Consider the following 19,226-nt stretch of genomic DNA (forward strand, 5'->3'; position numbering starts at 1 on the left):
TCTTTCCTGACATTTGATGATTCAATTCAGGAAAACTATGGAGTATTAGAATCCACAGATAATTCCAAAGTTTATTTAATCTAGTAGTTTTTACTCTCACCCAAAGGATAAAGCAGAATAAATTAGGGGAAGGATCTACTTGGGTTTCCCTTTCTGTCACATATGTGGACTCCTAGGGATCCAGGAAATAATTTGAAAATTGCCATACTAGATTGATCTCAAAAGCCCATTCAAGCTCTAAAATTCAAGTAGACAGTCCTAAATTTCCCCCTTACAATATATGGATTGAGTTTTATTTGCTTGTTTTGTTTTTTCACGGTAAAGAGGAAATCAGCCTTAATTACCCCATTATATGTTTACTTTTCCTAACCAAGTCCCAATATTTTCATAGAGCCCAGTTAAGTTTACACAGATCTTTTGCTTCATGCATGCAAGTATGTTATGCTACCAACAGTCTTATTTGAGGGCAGGGACTATGTCTAACATTTTATTTACATGCTTTCACAGTCTAGTGCAAAGCAAGTCATGGAAATATTGAAATGAATATTAGAGTCTTAAAATATCAGAAAAGAAATAGAAATAACATTTGTGGACTACTGTGCCAGGAGAACATGAGTTCTTGTTTGATCTTTATAGTAAATAACACTTTGAGATAAATAATCATACCCCCATTTTACAGAAGAGAAGCTCGAGGCCCAGAGAAGTCTAGTAACTTGATCGTTAGACTGTAGTTTGCCTGTGTCTTAAAAAACTAACTTTTTTCACTATACCACATTGCCTTCATACTAAAATTTCTCATCAGTAGCATGATTGCCTATGCTTCAAAGAGAAAGTACTTTTAATGGAATTTCACTACACCAGTATATGAAGAAAGTTATTTATGGTCTCTGCATTCAAGTAGCTTTTAATAACTATACTAATTCATAAATTGTTATCTAACTGTAGGTAAATAAGATAGTGTTCTGTTCTTTTGTGTATGCCCCAGAGCCTACCAGAGACTGAAATATAGTAAGTGCTCAATAAACTGACCTCACTGAATGAATGACCCCTGAATTATTTGAACCAACACAGGTATTAAAAACAGAATACTGGTTTCCCCAAAGATGGCCATGTCCTAATCCCTGGGACCTGTGAATATGAATATGTTATGTTACATAACAAGAGAGAAATAAAGATGCAAATGGAATTAAGGTTGCTAATCACCTGACTTGAAATAAGGAAATTATCCTATATTGTCCAGCTGGGCCCATTGTAATTACAAGAGTCCTTAAAAGATGGAAGAGGGACACAGAAGAGTGAGTGCCAGAGTAATGCAATGCAAGAAAAACTCTAGCCATTGCAGATTTTGAAGATGAAAGGGGACCATGAGCCATCCAGCCTCTAGAAGCGAGGAAAGACAAGAGACTCCAAGAGCCTCCAAAAAGAAATGCAACTCTACTGACACTGACACTTTGATTTCAGATTTCTGAACTATAGAACTATAAGATTATAAATTTTTGTTGTTTTACACCAGTAAGTTTGTGATAAATTTGTTATAGTAGCAATAGGAAACTAATACCTATGAGCAGCCAGCCAAATCAAAGTAGTCTGCCTAGGTTGTGATTTTGTGCTTTAATTAATTATTTTATTTATTTTTTGAGACAAAGTCTCACTATGTTGCCCAGGCTAGACTGCCGTGGAGTCAGCCTAGCTCACAGCAACCTCAAACTCCTGGGCTCAAGCGATCCTCCTGCCTTAGCTTCCGGAGTAGCTGGGACTACAGGCATGCACCACCATGCCCAGCTAACTTTTTCTATATATTTTAGTTGGCCAATTAATTTCTTTCTATTTTTAGTAGAGACAGGATCTCATTCTTACTCAGGCTGGTTTCGAACTCCTGACCTTGAGCAGTCCTTCCAGAGTGCTAGGATTACAGGCTTAAGCTACGGCGCCTGGCCTTGAGGGTGTGGTTTAACTCAATATTGTCTTCAGGCAAAGTGATAGACACTCAACAAAGCTGTCTAGATGTCCAATATTTCCTTACTGTTCTGCTTCTTCTTTTTTTTTTTTTTTTTTTTTTTTTTTTTTGAGACAGAGTCTCACTTTGTTGCCCAGCCTAGAGTGAGTGCCGTGGCGTCAGCCTGGCTCACAGCAACCTCAAACTCCTGGGCTCAAGCAATCCTACTGCCTCAGTCTCCCGAGTAGCTGGGACTACAGGCATGCGACACCATGCCCAGCTAATTTTTTCTATATATATTTTTAGTTGGTCAATTAATTTATTTCTATTTTTGGTAGAGACGGGGTCTCGCTCAGGCTGGTTTCGAACTCCTGACCTTGAGCAGTGCACCCGCCTCAGCCTCCCAAAGTGCTAGGATTACAGGCGTGAGCCACCACGCCCGGCTGTTCTGCTTCTTCTGACATCAGTCCTTAAGCTGTAAGTAGACAGCTAGACCCTTACATTACTATATTGCAATTTACCTGAGCTGCCCTCAGAATTTCTCCACTAGAGAAGTAATTAAACACTTATTTCATGATACTTCCTTGCTGGGAAGTCGTCTAGATGCAATATAAACAGGGAAGGCTCTTTAATATAAACTTTTTTCCCCACACACCAGTCATTCATTATTGGGCATTAATGCTCAAGTAAAATATGAAAGGGGCCAGGCTCACCCCTATAATCTTAGCACTTTGGGAGGCCAAGGCACGAGGATTGCTTAAGGTTAGAAGTTCAAGACTAGCCTGAGCAACATAGTGAGACAGCCTCTCTACAAAAAAATAGAAAGATTAGCAGGATTTGGTGGTACTCGCCCGTAGTCCCAGCTACTCGGGAAGCTGAAGCAGGAAGATTGCTTGAGCCTAGAAGTGTGAGGTTGCAGTGAGCAATGATGAGCCACTGCCCTCATACCTGGGCAACAAAGTGAGACCCTGTCTCAAAAAAAAAGACTATGAAAGGATCACCAATGATCGAATGTCCTCAATTTGCCAGATCAAGGAGGTCGCAGTCTGGAATGTAGAGTGTACACCCTCCACACTGGCACTCCTGTGGCTGCTCATGTTTGAATTTCTTTAAAGAAAGGTAATAGTTGGCTGGGCCCGGTGGCTCATGCCTATAATCCCAGCACTTTGGGAGACTGAGGTGGGAAGATTGCTTGAGGCCAGGGGTTCCAGACCAGCCTGGTCAACATAGTGAGGCCCCTTCTCTACAAAAAATAAAAAGATAAAAAACATTAGCCAGGTGTGGTGGCACCAAGCTATTTGGGAGACTGAGACAGGAGGCTTACTGAACCCAGGAGTTCAAGGCTGCAGTGGGCTATGACTGGGCCACTGCACTCCGACCTGGGTGACAGAGTGAGACCCTGTCTCTTTAAAAAAAAAAAAAAAAAAAGGAAGAAAGGCAGAAGCTGCAAAGCACATGAGCTGCAGAAACCATAGAAATCATATTGAAGCCACCCATAGTAACCTCTTTGAAATGCTGTAACAGTGCCTTTAGAGGTGAAATCCCACATTAATATCCAGTTTGGCAGCTCACCTAGTTTGACATCCGTGAGTTTCTTCTCCTTTACTGGTACAGCTGCTGCCATATTGGGGTCCTGGTCTGATGTAAACTTATAAAATGAGGTTTCAAATGTTAAAATAATTTTTTAAGGTAAAATTTACTGGAATATGGTCAGGATTGATAAGTTATGGGTAAATACTATATAAGCATAACCGTTTATAAATAATTTTTTATTTAACAAGAGAAGATCTTTGAGATTTTTGTTTGGCTACAGATTGAGTATTCTTTATCCAAATGCTTGGGACTAGAAATGCTTTGGATTTTGGATCTTTTTCAGATTTTGGAATGTTTGCATTATGTTTACTGGTTGAACATCCCAAATTTTAAAATCTGAAATGTTCCAATGAGTATTTCCTTTGAGTGTTACATCTGTGCTCAAAAGTTTTGGATCTTGGAGCATTTCAGATTTGGGATGCCTGTACCAAGACTTTTATCATGCTTTAGATGATTGCCTTTTAGCAAAATAGAAATATACACCCCAGACTGCCTGAATTCAAAGTCCAGCTCTTCTACTTGGTAACTATGTAAACTTGGATAGAGACTTAGTAGTAGTAATAAATTAATATTTACAAGTTATTTAATCCCTATAACAACAATCCTATATTTAGATACTATCATTATCTCCATTTTAAAAATGAGACACACAAAGTTTAAGTATCTGCTCAAGGTCACACAACTATTAAGTGGAAGAGATAGATTTCAAATCCCAGCAGTTAGATTCTAGAGCCCACGCTTTTAACCATTCTGCTATAATTGCCTCTTTGTTTCCTTGTCTATAAATGGGAGCTAATAGTACAGTAATGTGTCACCTGATAGGGATTTGTTCTGAGAAATTTGTCCTTAGGCAGTTTTGTACTTGTGCGAACATGGTAGAGTGTTCTTACACAAATGTAGGTGGTATAGCCTACTACACACCTAGGCTATATGGTATAGCCTATTACTCCTAGGCTATAAATTTGTACAGCATGTTACTTTTGCTAATACCATAGGCAGTGGTAGCACAATGGTATTTGTGTATCTAAACATGTCTAAACATAGAAAGGGCAGGGTAAAAATTTAGTATTGTAATCTTATGGTCCATAAGATTATGTGGCACATGACTGTATCTACTTTATAGTATTATTTTGAAGACAAAAATTAGTTAATTCACATAAAGCACTTGGAACAGTGACTGTACATAAAAAGTGCTCAGTAAATGTTAGCTTTAGCTGTCTTAGTTACTTGAGTTTTTTGGAACCCTAGGTTTCTTCCAATGTGCTTTAAGAGGTAGAGGAAAGGGGAAGTCAAAGCAGATGTTCCCTACTCCTGCCTTTGTTAAACACAGCCTTTTAAGAAGTGCAATATTAAAACAAAAGCCATGAGTCTTCTAAGCCCAGTGTGTAAAGATACACTCTGAGTTATAACTCAAAGGCACAATTGAAAAAAATAATAAAATAAATAAAAATAAAATACAATGCCATTTTCTCCTGTAGAGATTATGTGAAAGGTATTCATGTGAGAAAACAAATTATTTATCAAACATTCCCAAAATAGATTGAGGTATGTTGCTGAGGCTGGGGACCCACTGTTTTTAGTTTAGTTTTGGTTTTTTGAGATAGGATCTTACTTTGTCACCCAGGCTGGAGTGTAGTGGCACGATTATAGCTCACTGTAACCTTGTACTTCTAGGCTGAAGCTATCCTCCTGCCTCAGCATCCAGAGTAGCTAAGACTACAGGCGCTTACCACCATGTGCAGCTAAATTTTTTTTTTTATAGTTATGTTGCTCAGGCTGGTCTCAAACTCCTGGCCTCAAGTGATCCTCTCACCTTGGCCTCCCAGAGTGCTAGGATTACAGGAATGAGACACTGCACCTAGCCATAATTTCTGATTTAAAATTTTATCAAGGCTGGGCACGGTGGCTCACGCCTATAATCCTAGCACTCTGGGAGGCCAATGCGGGCAGATTGCTCAAGGTCAGGAGTTCAAAACTAGCCTGAGCAAGAGCAAGACGCTATCTCTACTATAAATAGAAATTAATTGGCCAACTAATATATATAGAAAAAATTAGCTGGGCATGGTGGCGCATACCTGTACTCCCAGCTACTCGGGAAGCTGAGGCAGAAGGATTGCTTGAGCCCAAGAATTTGAGGTTGCTGTGAGCTAGGCTGATGCCATGGCACTCACTCTAGCCTGGGCAACAAAGCAAGACTCTTGTCTCAAAAAATAAAAATTAAAAAAAAATAAAAATTTATCAAAACAGCTTTTTGTTCTCATTAATTACCTTTATTAAGTAAATGTTAAAAACTGTAAACTTATAAAAATTTTTATTAATAAAATGTCAACAAACTGAAATAAATTTCAAAATTATTTAAATGAATTATAGTAATTCATTTGTTCTTAGCTAATATCAAAATCAACAAATAGCTGCATAATGAGGGATTGAGGTTGCCTAGGAGGAAACATCCGTAATGAAGAATTCAGTGATGAAGAATGTGGGTTTTTAAGTCCAATAACTATGTATGACATAGAAATATATATTTGGTCTCTGACCCTGATTCCTAACACAGAGCTTCTAAAATAAAACTCTTGTAATTTCCTAAATGATAGGGATGCTAGGAGCATCTTTTGTTCTAATATTTGGTCTTTGACACAAATTTCGTCTTACTGTGTGGTCTTCCTGACACAGAGTTCCTAAACCCCTTGGAATTTTCTGATTGAGAGAAACATCTTTTGTTTTAGTGAGACAACTCTTCTTGATGGGCTTCTGGATAACTTGAGGATGGGAGCTGGTCACCAGAAAGACCAAGCCATGATTAGAAGCTTGGGATTTTTCAGCCCCATCACCCATCCTCTAGGGAGGGGAAATGGGCTGGAGATTGAGTTAACAATCAGTCATGCCTACATGATAGAGCCTCCATAAAAATCTAAACTATGGGATTTGGAGAGCTTCTGGGTTGTTGAATACATCCATGTGCCAAGAACACACCTTGAATTCCATAGCAGCATAAGCTCCTGCACTCAGGACCCCGTTGGACCTCACCCTGTATAACTTTTCATCTGGATGTTCATTTGTATGCTTTATAATATCCTTTATAATAAACCAATAAATGTAAGTAAAATGTTTCCCTAAGTACTCTGGGTCACTTTATCAAATTACTGAACTTGAAGAGGGGGTTGTGGGTATCCCCAAAATGTCTCCAAGTCAATGAGTAAGCTGAGGACCTGTGACTTGTGATTGGCATCTGAAATGGGGTGGAGGGGTGGGTCTGGTTGGACTGAGCCCTTTATTTGTGGAATCCAAAGCTAACTTTAGGTAAATAGTATCAGAATTGAATTGAATTGTAAAATACCCAGTTAGTATCCACAGAGAATTGGAAAATTGCTTTGTGTGTAGAAAACCCACACATTTGGTGTCAGAAGTATTGGGAGTAGAGGAAACAGTTTTTCCTTTGCAATGTTTACATCCAAACTTATATAGTGGTTTCCACGTAAGTAAATTTGTGATTTTGTAGCTCCTTTCATAAAGAAGTAATTTCTAGGCCGGGCGCGGGTGGCTCCCGCCTGTAATCCTAGCACTCTGGGAGGCCGAGGAAGGTGGATTGCTCGAGGTCAGGAGTTTGAAACCAGCCTGAGCAAGAGTGAGACCTGTCTCTACTATAAATAGAAAGAAATTAATTGGCCAACTAATATATATAGAAAAAATTAGCCGGGCATGGTGGCACATGCTTGTAGTCCCAACTACTCGGGAGGCTGAGGCAGAAGGATCGCTTGAGCCCAAGAGTTTGAGGTTGCTGTGAGCTAGGCTGACGCCATGGCACTCACTCTAGCCTGGGCAACAAAGCAAGACTCTGTCTCCAAAAATAAAAAGTAATTTCTACTTCCTACCTCTTGTTGGGGTTGACCTAGAAGGGGCTGTGATAGAATGTGACAGAAGTGTTACTGTACCGATTTTAGAAGCCTTAAATGTTTCCACTTTCTTGGGCCTTTGCCACCACTATGAAAACAAGTCCAGCTCATGCTGCTAGAGGATGACAATGTGGAACAGAATCAATCATTCTAGGTGAGGCCAGCCTAGACCAGTTCAACAGAGATAGCCAAACCTGGCCCAGAGCAAACAAACTGACCAGCCAACCTAAAGCTGTAAGCTTGTGAGCAATAATAAATAGTTATTGTTTTAACCCACTGAGTTTTATGATATTTTTGTTATGCAGCAATAGCTGAAAACAGTGCTTCAAAGGATGCTATGACAATAAAATAGCATAAAACATGTAATGTACACATAGCACATTGACATGTTAATCAGTGAGTGTTAGCTGCTACTATTGGTGTTCTTTTAATATGGCTAAAAAGCAACATTTTAAAATAACAGCTTTGTTATATCATTCACATACCATAAAATTCACCTTCTTTAAAATAGATTCACAGAGTTGTGCAGCTATTACTACTATTTTTAGAACATTTTTATCACCCCCAAAAGAATCCATCAGTAGTCACTCCCCATTTCTCCCTCTCCCATCCTCTTGCAACCACTAATGAATTATATGATTTATAAGAAAATTTTGGACACATTTGAATACCTGTTGAAATCCTTTGCCAATTTTTGAATAGAGTTGTCTTTTTATTGCTAAGTTGTAAGATTTCTATATATATTTTTTATGGATATAAGTTATTTATCTGATATGTGACTTGCAAATATTTTCTCCCATTCTGAAAGTTGTCTTTTTTTTTTTCCTACTGTTAAGTACGTATGTGTGCTGAAAGTTGACTTAACAGTTTCTTGATACCCTTTGAAGCACAAGTTTTTTTGCTCTTTTTGTTTTGGGAGGTTTATTTTTTAGACAGGATCTTACTCTTTTGCCCAGGCTGGAATGTAGTGGCATGATCATAGCTCACTACAACTTTGAATTCCTGGGCTTAAGCAACTCTTCTGCCTCCATCTCAAGTAGCTGAGACTACAGGCACATGGCACCACACCCGGCTAATTTTTCCTTTTTTTTTTTTTTTTTTTTTTTTTTTGAGACAGAGTCTCACTTTGTTGCCCAGGCTAGAGTGAGTGCCGTGGTGTCAGCCTGGCTCACAGCAACCTCAATCTCCGGGGCTCAGTGATCCTACTGCCTCAGCCTCCCGAATAGCTGGGACTACAGGCATGCGCCACCATGCCCAGCTAATTTTTTGTATATATATTTTAGTTGGTCAATTAATTTATTTCTATTTTTGGTAGAGACGGGTCTCGCTCAGGCTGGTTTTGATGCTAGGATTACAGGCGTGAGCCACCACACCGGCCTCCTTTTTTTTTTTTTTTTTTTTTTTTTAGAGATGGGGTCTCACTGTTTTGCCCAGACTGGTTTGAATCTCATAGGCTCAAGTGATCCTCCTGCCTCAGCCTGCCAAAGCACTGGGATTACAGGCTTGAGCCACCACACCTGACAAGTTTTTAATTTTGATAAAATCTACATATCTACTTTTTACTTTTATCATTTGTGCTTTTTTTGAGACAGAGTCTCGCTTTGTTGCCCAGGCTAGAGTGCCGTGGCATCATCATAGCTCACAGCAACCTCAAACTCCTGGACTCAAGCAATCCTTCTGCCCCAGCCTCCCGAGTAGCTGGGACTACAGGCATGTGCCACCATACCCGGCTAATTTTTTTCTATATATATTAGTTGGCCAATTAATTTCTTTCTATTTATAATAGAGACAGGGTCTCGCTCTTGCTCAGGCTGGTTTTGAACTCCTGACCTTGAGCATCCACCCACCTCAGCCTCCCAGAGTGCTAGGATTACAGGCGTGAGCCACCGGTCCCGGCCTATCATTTGTGCTTTTGAGAATATATCTAAAAACCATTGCAAAACCCAAAGTCATCAAGATTTATTCCTATATTTTCTTCTAAAAGGTTTATAGTTTTAGCTCTTATATTTAGATCTATGATCTATTTTGAGTTCATTTTTGTGTATGGCATGAATGAGGGGTCCATTTGCATTCTTTTGCACGTGAATATCCAATTGTCCCAGCACCATTTGTTTTTTTCCCTTTCTTTTTTGTTTTGTATTTATTCTTCTGTAGGACTCTGCTTCATACCAGCACCATTTGTTGAAAAGACCGTTTACTGAATTGTCTTGACATTCATGTTGAAAGTCAATTGACCACGATGTAAGAGTTTATTTCTGGACTTTCATCTCATTCCATTGATCCATAGACATATAGTTTAGACATATATGATCTATAGATGTATGCCAGTACTATACTATCTTGATTACTGTACCTTTGTAGTAAGTTTTGAAATCAAATGTGTGAGCCCCCCAACTTAGTTTTTTTTCAAGATTGTTAGGGCTATTCTAGGTATATTGTACTTCCATATAAAGTTTGAGATCATCTTGACAATTTTGACCAAAACGATTGATGAGATTTTGATATATAGCAGTACATTTTTTATTTTTTTTATGAAAGGTCATTTTATCTTATCGCAGTATATTTTTTAAAGGACTGGTGATGTGTTCTTAGCATGAAACAATGGTGTGATGGAGTTACAAAATAGTCACTCTTGGAAACAGTATCTAAAATCAGGGAAAGGATAGATCACACCTGAAAAGTATTGAGGTAATAAAGAGAAGGGACTTCTGTTGCATGAAAATTGCCTTAAAAAATTGAAGACATTTACCCAGCAAAAGAAAAAAACAAAGGGCATGATTCCCTTCAATATTTGAAAAGTTGTCATCTGGACGATGACTTGTAAAACCTAAGAGAAAGACTGGAACAGTAAATGGAAGCTACAAGGAGACATTTTACCTCAAACTACTGAAAAATATTTAGTGAAAGCTATCTGAAAACCATATGGACTGCGTGTGAGTTGCCATCACTGGAAATGTTTAGGCATTTGACGGTTGACATTATGGCATGTACAGTGGCTAATGGGAAAGGCCTTAGAGTCAAACGTAAATTTCAATTCCAAAGCTGCCCCGTTTTAGGCTATATACCCTTGGAGTTATTTAATCTAGCCATGCTTATTTTTACCTGGGAATAATAATGATTGTTGTGAAATAATTCCTATAAATTTTTTATTATAGAGCCTATTTCTTAAAAATACTCAGTGATTAATATTAAGATCAATGTAGCACTAATTTAGTTCTGAATTAATTGAGTTCTTAGACAAAGTCAACTTAATCTTAAGAATCTGTGATTCTCTTCACACAAAAATATGTACACAAATGTTCATATTTTCTTCATAATAGCCAAAAACTGGAAATAACCCTGATTGTCCTTCAGTGGATGAGTGGTTAAACAAACTGTAGCATAATACCATGGAATAGTACTCAGTGATTAAAGGAATAAACTGTTGATTGATACAACCTGGATTAATCTCCAGGAAATTATGATGAGTGAAGGAAGCCTGTTTCAAAGGGTTATATATAGTATGCTTTCATTTGTATAACATTCTTTAAATGATAACATTATAGGAATAGAAAACAGATTAGTGGCTATTAGGAATTAAGAAATGGGGGAGCAAAAGTGAGAGAAGCTATAAAAGGGAAACATGAAGGATTTTTTAGTTAATACAGATGTTCTGGGGTTTGGGGGGGTTGGTTTTTGGTTTTTGTTTTTCATGAGACAGAGTCTTGCTCTGTTACGTGAGCTAGAGTGCCATGGTGTCAGCCTAGCTCACAGCAACCTCAAACTCCTGGGCTCAAGTGATCCTCCTGCCTCAGCCTCCTGAGTAGCTGGGACTACCCAGCATGCACCACCACACCAAGGCAAATTTTTCTATTTTTAGTAGAGACGGCTGTCTCACTCCTGCTCAGGTTGGTGTCGAACTCCTAACCTTAAGTGATCTTCCCACCTTGGCCTCCCAGAGTGCTAGGATTACAGACATGAGCTATCCCCACCCAGCTGATGTTCTGTGTTTTAATTGTATCGTTTTCAAATCCTGGTTGTGATATTATACTATATTCCTAGTTTTGTAAGATGTTACCATTGGGGGAAACTGTATAAAGGGTACATAGAACATGAATTATTTCTTTAACTGAATGTGAATCTACAGTCATCTCAAAATTAAAAGTTTAATTGTTTAAAAAGGATTAAAGGGCCTGGCACGGTGGCTCACGCCTGTAATCCTAGCACTCTGGGAGGCCAAGGTGGGCGGATCACTCAAGGTCAGGAGTTCAAAACCAGGCTGAGCAAGAGTGAGCCCCTGTCTCTACTATAAATAGAAAGAAATTAATTGGCCAACTAATATATATATAGAAAATATTAGCCCACCATGGTAGCACATGCCTATAGTCCCAGCTACTTGGGAGGGTGAGGTAGGAGGATCACTGAAGCCCAGGAGTTTGAGGTTGCTGTGAGCTAGGCTGACGCCACAGCACTATAGCCCGGCCAACAGAGACTGTCTCAAAAAAAAAAAAAAAAAAAAGATTAAAAAAGGAACCTATATTTCTTATGACCACTGAAGTTTTAGCATATAGTCCCAGGCATACCATTCTAAATTTGGTTCAGGCTTTTTCTGACATCCTTCTCAGGTTACATTTGGCCTGTCTAGGCAAGATACATTTTTTTAAGAGCGCTATAATCCTCTAAGACTAGCATAAAAGTTTCATCAGAATAGTGGCAGAGTTTTAAATACTATAGTGAGTAAACGTCCTTTCCAAATGTATTTGGAAAAGCCTCAAAATAGTTTAAAGACTAAGGAAGTTATTTGTCACTGGGATTTGTTTGTTTTATGCATGTTTTAAATAAAGAATAAGGAAAGGTAGAAGCAGAACTCTTCTATCTTTGAATAATGGAAGTAAGTATATAATGGGGAAAACCTCAGAATTTTGGCAATTGAACAATATTGTAGAAGTATTTTAATGATGTCTTTGAGAATTTTTTTCATTTTTCCTTCCTACCTGCTTTGAGATCATTATCATTCATCTATTATTTATTTATTTATTTTGAGACAGAGTGTCCCTTTGTTGCCCGGGCTAGAGTGAGTGCCATGGTGTTAGCCTAGCTCACAGCAACCTCAAACTCCTGGGCTCAAGCAAGCCCAAGCCTACTGCCTCAGCCTCCTGAGTAGCTGGGACTACAGGCATGCACCACCATGCCCGGCTGATTTTTTCTATATATATTAGTTGGCCAATTAATTTCTATTTATAGTAGAGACGGGGGTCTCGCTCTTGCTCAGGCTGGTTTCGAACTCCTGACCTTGAGCAATTGGCCCACCTTGACCTCCCAGAGTGCTAGGATTACAGGTGTGAGCCACGGTGCCCAGCCAGAGTGACCATTATTCTAAACGGTGTTCTTACCGTTTAGAATTTATATGTATATATATGTGTGTATCCTCCAAGTAATGAAGTTTTTTTGTTTTGAATTTTATATAAGTTATATAATACTAGATGTAATACTTTTCATTCAGTATTAATTTTTAGATTGATCCATATTGATGCATGTAACAATAGTTTATTCTTTTTTATTGCTTTATTCCATTCTGTGATTATATCTCTACTTACTGTTCTGTCAGTAGACATTTTGGCTTTTGTTAGTTTTTTGATAATTAATATTCTATTATGAACATTCTGATATATAATTCCCAGTATACATGTATAAGTGTTTTTCTAGAGTAAGCAGTCTACCAAGGAGTAGACTATCTGGGTCATAGGCTTATACATTCAACTTTGCAAAGATAATGCCAAATTTGTTTTCCAAGATAATTGTATTTACACTCCCATTCACAGTGTATGAAAGTTTCCAGTGTTTCATAGCCTCTTTAACATTTACTATTGTCTTATTTTTTATGTTTTCCCAATATGACAGTTGTGAATTGTATCTCACTGTCGTGGTTTTAATTTGTATTTCCCTGATTTGTGATGAGGTAGAAAATCTTTCCACGAGTTTACTAGCCAGTTGTGTTTCCTTTTCTGTGAAATGCATGTTCATGTCTTTTGCCCATTGTTTTTTGTCAGTTTGTAGGCATTCTTTATATGTTCTGGATGTTAACCCATTATTACCTTCTCTTTTTTTTTTTTAAGAGTGCAAGGACTATGCTGAAAGGAATACGAAGGCTTATCTCCAGGGTCCATAAGGTGAGTCCAAACTGACTTTTATACAAACTGCCTTTAGGCGAATTTCTTGTTTTTAGATGGATTTATTGTATCTAGAATTGCTAGATGTGCTCTGGAGAACTTCAGCTGACTAGTGCTTTACTTTACAAGTTTACATTAAAAAGAATAGTCACAATTCCATTTCTCTACCCATATACTTCACTCCCAGCTATCCTAAAAATCTTTATTCTTTTTTTATTTTTTGTGTGGACCAGTCACACAGAACTAAAAATCTTTAACAGGTCTCTGTTGTGCTTAAGAATTTACCATGTGAAAGGAAGATTAACATTTTTCCAAAAAACGTAAGTTTGACTGCAGTTATCTTTATTAACTTTTATTATTTTTCTAGTTGGATTAATGATTATCTTTCCTTAATGAATTATTTAAAAGAAAAATAAGTTGCTAATTTAGAACTTTAGCATCTGATAATAGAATGAAATAATAAAATTGTATATGAAAAAGACCATTCTATTGGTTTACTTCATTTTTTTCTTTTTTCTTTTTTTTCTTGAGACAGAGTCTCACTCTGTTGCCTAGAATAGAGTGCCATGGCATCAGCCTAGCTCACAGCAACCTCAAACTCCTGGGCTCAAGCGATCCTTTTGCCTCAGCCTCCTGAGTAGCTGGGACTACAGGCATGCGCCACCATGCCTGACTAATTTTTTCTATATATTTTTACTTGTCCAACTAATTTCTTTCTATTTTTAGTAGAGACAGGGTCTCGCTCTTGTTGAGGCTGGTCAGGACTCCTGACCTTGAGCAGTCCTCCCGCCTCGGCCTCCCAGAGTGCTAGGATTACATTTTCTTTTTTTGAGACAGTCTGACTCTGTTGCCTGGGCTAGAGTGCCATGGCATCAGCCTAGCTCACAGCAACCTCAAACTCCTGGGCTCAAGCAATCCTTCTCCCTTAGCCTCCCCAGTACCTGGGACTACAGGCATGTGCCACCATGCCCGGCTAATTTTTTCTATATATATTAGTTGGCCAATTAATTTCTTTGTATTTTTAGTAGAGATGGGGGGGGGCCGAGGAAGGGGTCCTCGCTGTTGCTTAGGCTGGTCTTGAACTGCTAACCTTGAGCAATCCTCCCACCTCGGCCCCCCAGAGTGCTAGGATTACAGGTGTGAGACACCGCACCTGGCTTTCTTTTTGTTTTTTTTACCAAATAGATTTTCAGTACCTTCCATATGGTAGATATTCAGAATTCTAAGATGACTCATTTCACTAATCACAGTTATTATTTTTCAGACATTCATTATGTGACAGGTACTGTGCTAAGTGCTTTCTTTTAAAATAATTGTCATGATCAACCCATGAAATAGATAATATCCTTGTTTCACAGATGCAGAAATTTAAGATTAGAATGGCTAGGTAATTTACCTAAGGAAACAGGCTGTGAAATTGCAAAGCCCAGACTAGATGCCAGGTCTATATCACTTCAAATCAAAGCCTGTGGCCTGGCCAGGTGTAGTGGCTCACTTCTATAATCCTAGCACCCTGGGAGGCTGAGGCGGGGAGGATTGCTTGAGGCAAGGAGTTTGAGACCAGCCTGAGCAATAGCGAGACCCCATCTCTACTAAAAAGAAAAATTAGCTGGGTGTGGTGGCATGTGCCTGTAGAAGCATCACTGAACCCAGGGTTTTGAGATTGCTGTAAAGCTTTGATGACGCCACTGCACTCTAACCAGGGAAACAGAGTGAGACTATGTCTCAAAAAAAAGGCTGACCACTGTACTATATTGCATTTTATGGTCCCTGTTCTCCAGAACTTCACAGTCAGTAGTGGAAATATGAATAAATGACTGTTAAAGTATGGTGCTATTACAGCACCCCAGAGGAGCACCTAACCTGGATTACTTAAGTCCATAGGAAATCTTCCCAAAGCTAAATCCTGAAGGATGAGAACGGAGCCAGAAAGACTTGGTTACTTTCGTTTGATTATTTAATTACTGATTAGATTTCATAGGAAAGGATCACTTTCTCCTGTTTGGTGTCCCCCTCCCCCCAGAGGTTCATGAAAAGCCTATCTACATAAGATAATACATTATTATCATATAAAATGAATAAAACCAAGAATCAAAAAAGGGGGGTGAATTCTGGCCTCAACTGATTATATTACAAAGGTAAAATTTCCTTTTTCTTAATACCAAATGACAAGGACCTGAGGCAAGACTGTAGAAATATGTTGGTGAGAAAAGTTTGTGGCTTTTTTAGTTTTGTTCAGTTTGACCTTCTAGATTGGCCCATGAATGCTGTTCTTTGAGAAACCCCATGATGTTCTTTCTGAAACTGTGCAGAGGCAATTGTACATATGGTTGTTTTCTCTGGAAATAAGAGACTACCTAGGTGATGCCATATATAACACTCTAAGAAGTAAGGATTCTGGCCGGGCGCGGTGGCTCACGCCTGTAATCCTAGCACTTTGGGAGGCCGAGGCGGGCGGATTGCTCAAGGTCAGGAGTTCGAAACCAGCCTGAGCGAGACCCCGTCTCTACCAAAAATAGAAACAAATTAATTGACCAACTAAAAATATATATAGAAAAAATTAGCCGGGCATGGTGGCGCATGCCTGTAGTCCCAGCTACTTGGGAGGCTGAGGCAGTAGGATCGCTGAGCCCCGGAGATTGAGGTTGCTGTGAGCCAGGCTGACGCCACGGCACTCACTCTAGCCTGGGCAACAAAGTGAGACTCTGTCTCAAAAAAAAAAAAAAAAAAAAAAGAAGTAAGGATTCCATTTTGCCAGCTTTTAATTTGCTTCAAAAAATATATAACTGGCTGGTCTGAGTGCAGCGGTGTTTAGAACAAACTGATCACAACCAATTACAGATTCCTTTGTTCCTTCTCCACTCCCACAGCTTCACTTGACTAGCCTAAAAAATAAAAAAAATTTAAAAACATTAAAAACGAGGCCAGGCACAGTAGCTCACACTTACAATCCTAGCACTTTGGGAGGCAGAGGGGGAGGATCACTTCAGCTCAGGAGGTCAAGATCAGCCTGGACAAGAACAAGACCTCATGTCTACTAAAAATAGAAAAAACTTAGCCGAGTATGGTGGTTTGCCCTATAGTCCCAGCTACTCAGGAGGCTAAGCCAGAAGGATCTCTTGAGCCCAGAACTTTGAGGTTGCTGCTGTGACCTAGGCTGGTGCTATGGCACTCTAACCTGGGTGACAGAGCTAGATTCTGTCTCAAAAATTTATTTAATAAAAAATAAAAATAACAAAAACAAAAAAGTATAACTAGCTGGGTGTGTGGTGGTTGAAGCCTGTAATCCTAGCACTTTAGAAAGCTGAATACTGTAATCCTAGCACTGTGGGAGGCCGAGGCGGGTGGATTGCTCGAGGTCAAGAGTTCGAAACCAGCCTGAGCAAGAGCAAGACACTGTCTCTACTATAAATAGAAAGAAATTAATTGGCCAACTAATATATATAGAAAAATTAGCCAGGCATGGTGGCACATGCCTGTAGTCCCAGCTACTTGGGAGGCTGAGGCAGCAGGATTGCTTGAGCCCAGGAGTTGGAGGTTGCTGTGAGCTAGGCTGATGCCACAGCACTCACTCTAGCCTTGGCAACAAAGTGAGACTCTGTCTCAAAATTAAAAAAAAAAAAAAAAAATGAAAGCTGAAGTAGAAGGATCACTTGACTAGGAGTTTGAGTCTGGGCAACATAGTGAGACCCTATCTCTACAAAAAATTTAAAAAATAGCCCATGGGTTTGAGGTTGCAATGAGCTATGATCACACTACTGTACTGTAGGCAACAGAGCAGGACCCTGTCTGACACACACACACAAAGGGAGGGGGGCGGGAATAGCTAAATCAGACACAGTTTGTATGCACTTGTAATCCAACCTACTCAGAAGGCTGAGGCAGGAGGTCTCTTGAGACCAGGAGTTTGAGACCAGCCTGGGCAATATAATGAGATCTCATCTCTATAAAAAATTTAAAAATTGGCCAAGTATGGTAGCTCACGCCTATAATCCTAACATCCTAGGAGGCTGAGGTGAGAGGATCACTTGAGGTCAGGAGTTCAAGACCAGCCTGAGCAAGAGCAAGACCCCATCTCTACTAAAAATAGAAAAAATTAGCTGGGCATGGCAGCACACACCTATAGTTCCAGATACTCAGGAGGTTGACACAGGAGGATTACTTGAGCCCAGGGGTTTGAGATTGCGGTGAACTATGATGACGCCACTGCATCCTAGCCAGGGCTACACAGAGAGACTCTGTCTCTAGATAGATAGATAGATACATACATACATCAAAAAAAAATTAGCCAGGCATGATGGTGGCATGTCCCTGTAGCCCTAGCTACTTGTGAGGCTGAGGTGGAAAGATTGCTTGACCTGGAGAATTTGAGGTTGCAGTGAGCTATGATTGTGCCACTGTACTTCAGCATGAGCAACAGAGCAAGACCTCATCTCTTTAAAAAAACATGTATATTTACATATATAGTGTAAGTAAAAAGTCATCAAATTACTGTAGAAATAGCACCACCTGGTGGTCCTTGAATATTTTGTTATTTTAGTTTCCACTTGACTTTTTTTTTTTTTTTGAGACAGAGTCTCTTGCTCTGTTGCCTGAGCTAGAGTGCCTTGGCATCAGCCTAGCTCACAGCAACCTCAAACTCCTGGGCTCAAGTGATCCTCCTGCCTCAGCTTACCAAGGAGCTGGGATTACAGGCATGTACCACCATGCCTGGCTAATTTTTTCTGTATATTTTTAGTTGTCTGACTAATTTCTTTCTATTTTTAGTGGAGATGGGGTCTTGCTCTTACTCAGGCTGGTCTCAAATTCCTGACCTTGAGCCATCCTCCCACCTCAGCCTCCCAGAGTGCTAGGATTACAGGTGTCAACCATCACGCCCTGCCTCCACTTGACTTTTTAAAGAGACATGGTACTTTCTCCCCATTAGATAAAATTGAGTAGCAATAGTAGTAGTACTAAGGTGCGTTCTTCAGATTGCTATGCTGAGGTAACAACCCCTGAATTCTCAATGGCTTAACACAACAAAGGGTATTGTTTGGGTTGTGTATATATGTTTTGCTTTGTTTTTGCGTTCCAAAAAGGCTTTGCAGGCAAGATTGGGGGCTGGATGCAGAAATAAAGGTTTACCTTCTTGGGATACATCTCAACATGTAACTTTAGGCTTGCCACAGCAAGGGAAGTAAAGAGAGAATTTATACCCACTCTTAACCGGGTGTGACTAGAAATGACACAAATTATTTCCACTCACAGCTCTTTAGCCAGAAGTAATCACATGACTTTCTTTCTGCAAAGGAGACTAAGAAATGTAGAAAAGTATTTGGATATTTGCTGAGATTTTCTGCCTCCCCTATAGAATTAATTTATATCATACAGGTCTCAGCCAAAGCTAGAGCAACTCTATTAATTTATACTGTTACTTTATATTAAAATGTACAAGTAATGGTTCAGAGATTTCTGTGTATAGTTCACTAAGCTGCTTACAGAGCAGTTTACTTTCCTTAGTGGATGCTTTACATACTCCCTAATTACATTCTTTAATGAAAGACTCATTATTCCAGGTACTAAGTATTTGTGGTGTGTTAGGTACTTGAAGATGGAGATAGATACAAAGATCAATAAAATCTGACTCCTTTTGCATCCATTGAAGTATAAAAA

General features: G+C 39.2%; 1 protein-coding gene and 1 non-coding gene across 6 annotated transcripts in view; both read left to right on the forward strand.

Annotated features, from left to right (window-relative positions):
- Window positions 1-19,226, forward strand: part of DAP3 (death associated protein 3) — a 37,604-nt gene that overhangs the window by 1,161 nt on the left and 17,217 nt on the right. For 3 of the 5 annotated variants that reach the window (XM_076000213.1, XM_076000212.1, XM_076000214.1), the window contains exon 2: window positions 13,518-13,571. In XM_076000213.1, coding sequence (XP_075856328.1) covers window positions 13,530-13,571 — 42 coding nt within the window. In that variant the 5' untranslated portion in view covers window positions 13,518-13,529. Of the gene's footprint in view, window positions 1-13,517; window positions 13,572-13,831; window positions 13,892-19,226 lie in introns of all 5 variants that reach the window. The other 2 variants (XM_076000211.1, XM_076000210.1) reach the window with 1 other exon arrangement.
- LOC142869867 (small Cajal body-specific RNA 1) lies at window positions 4,788-4,953 on the forward strand. The gene has a single exon (XR_012918417.1).

This window comes from Microcebus murinus, chromosome 2 (assembly GCF_040939455.1).
Source record: "Microcebus murinus isolate Inina chromosome 2, M.murinus_Inina_mat1.0, whole genome shotgun sequence".
Taxonomy (NCBI): domain Eukaryota; kingdom Metazoa; phylum Chordata; class Mammalia; order Primates; family Cheirogaleidae; genus Microcebus; species Microcebus murinus.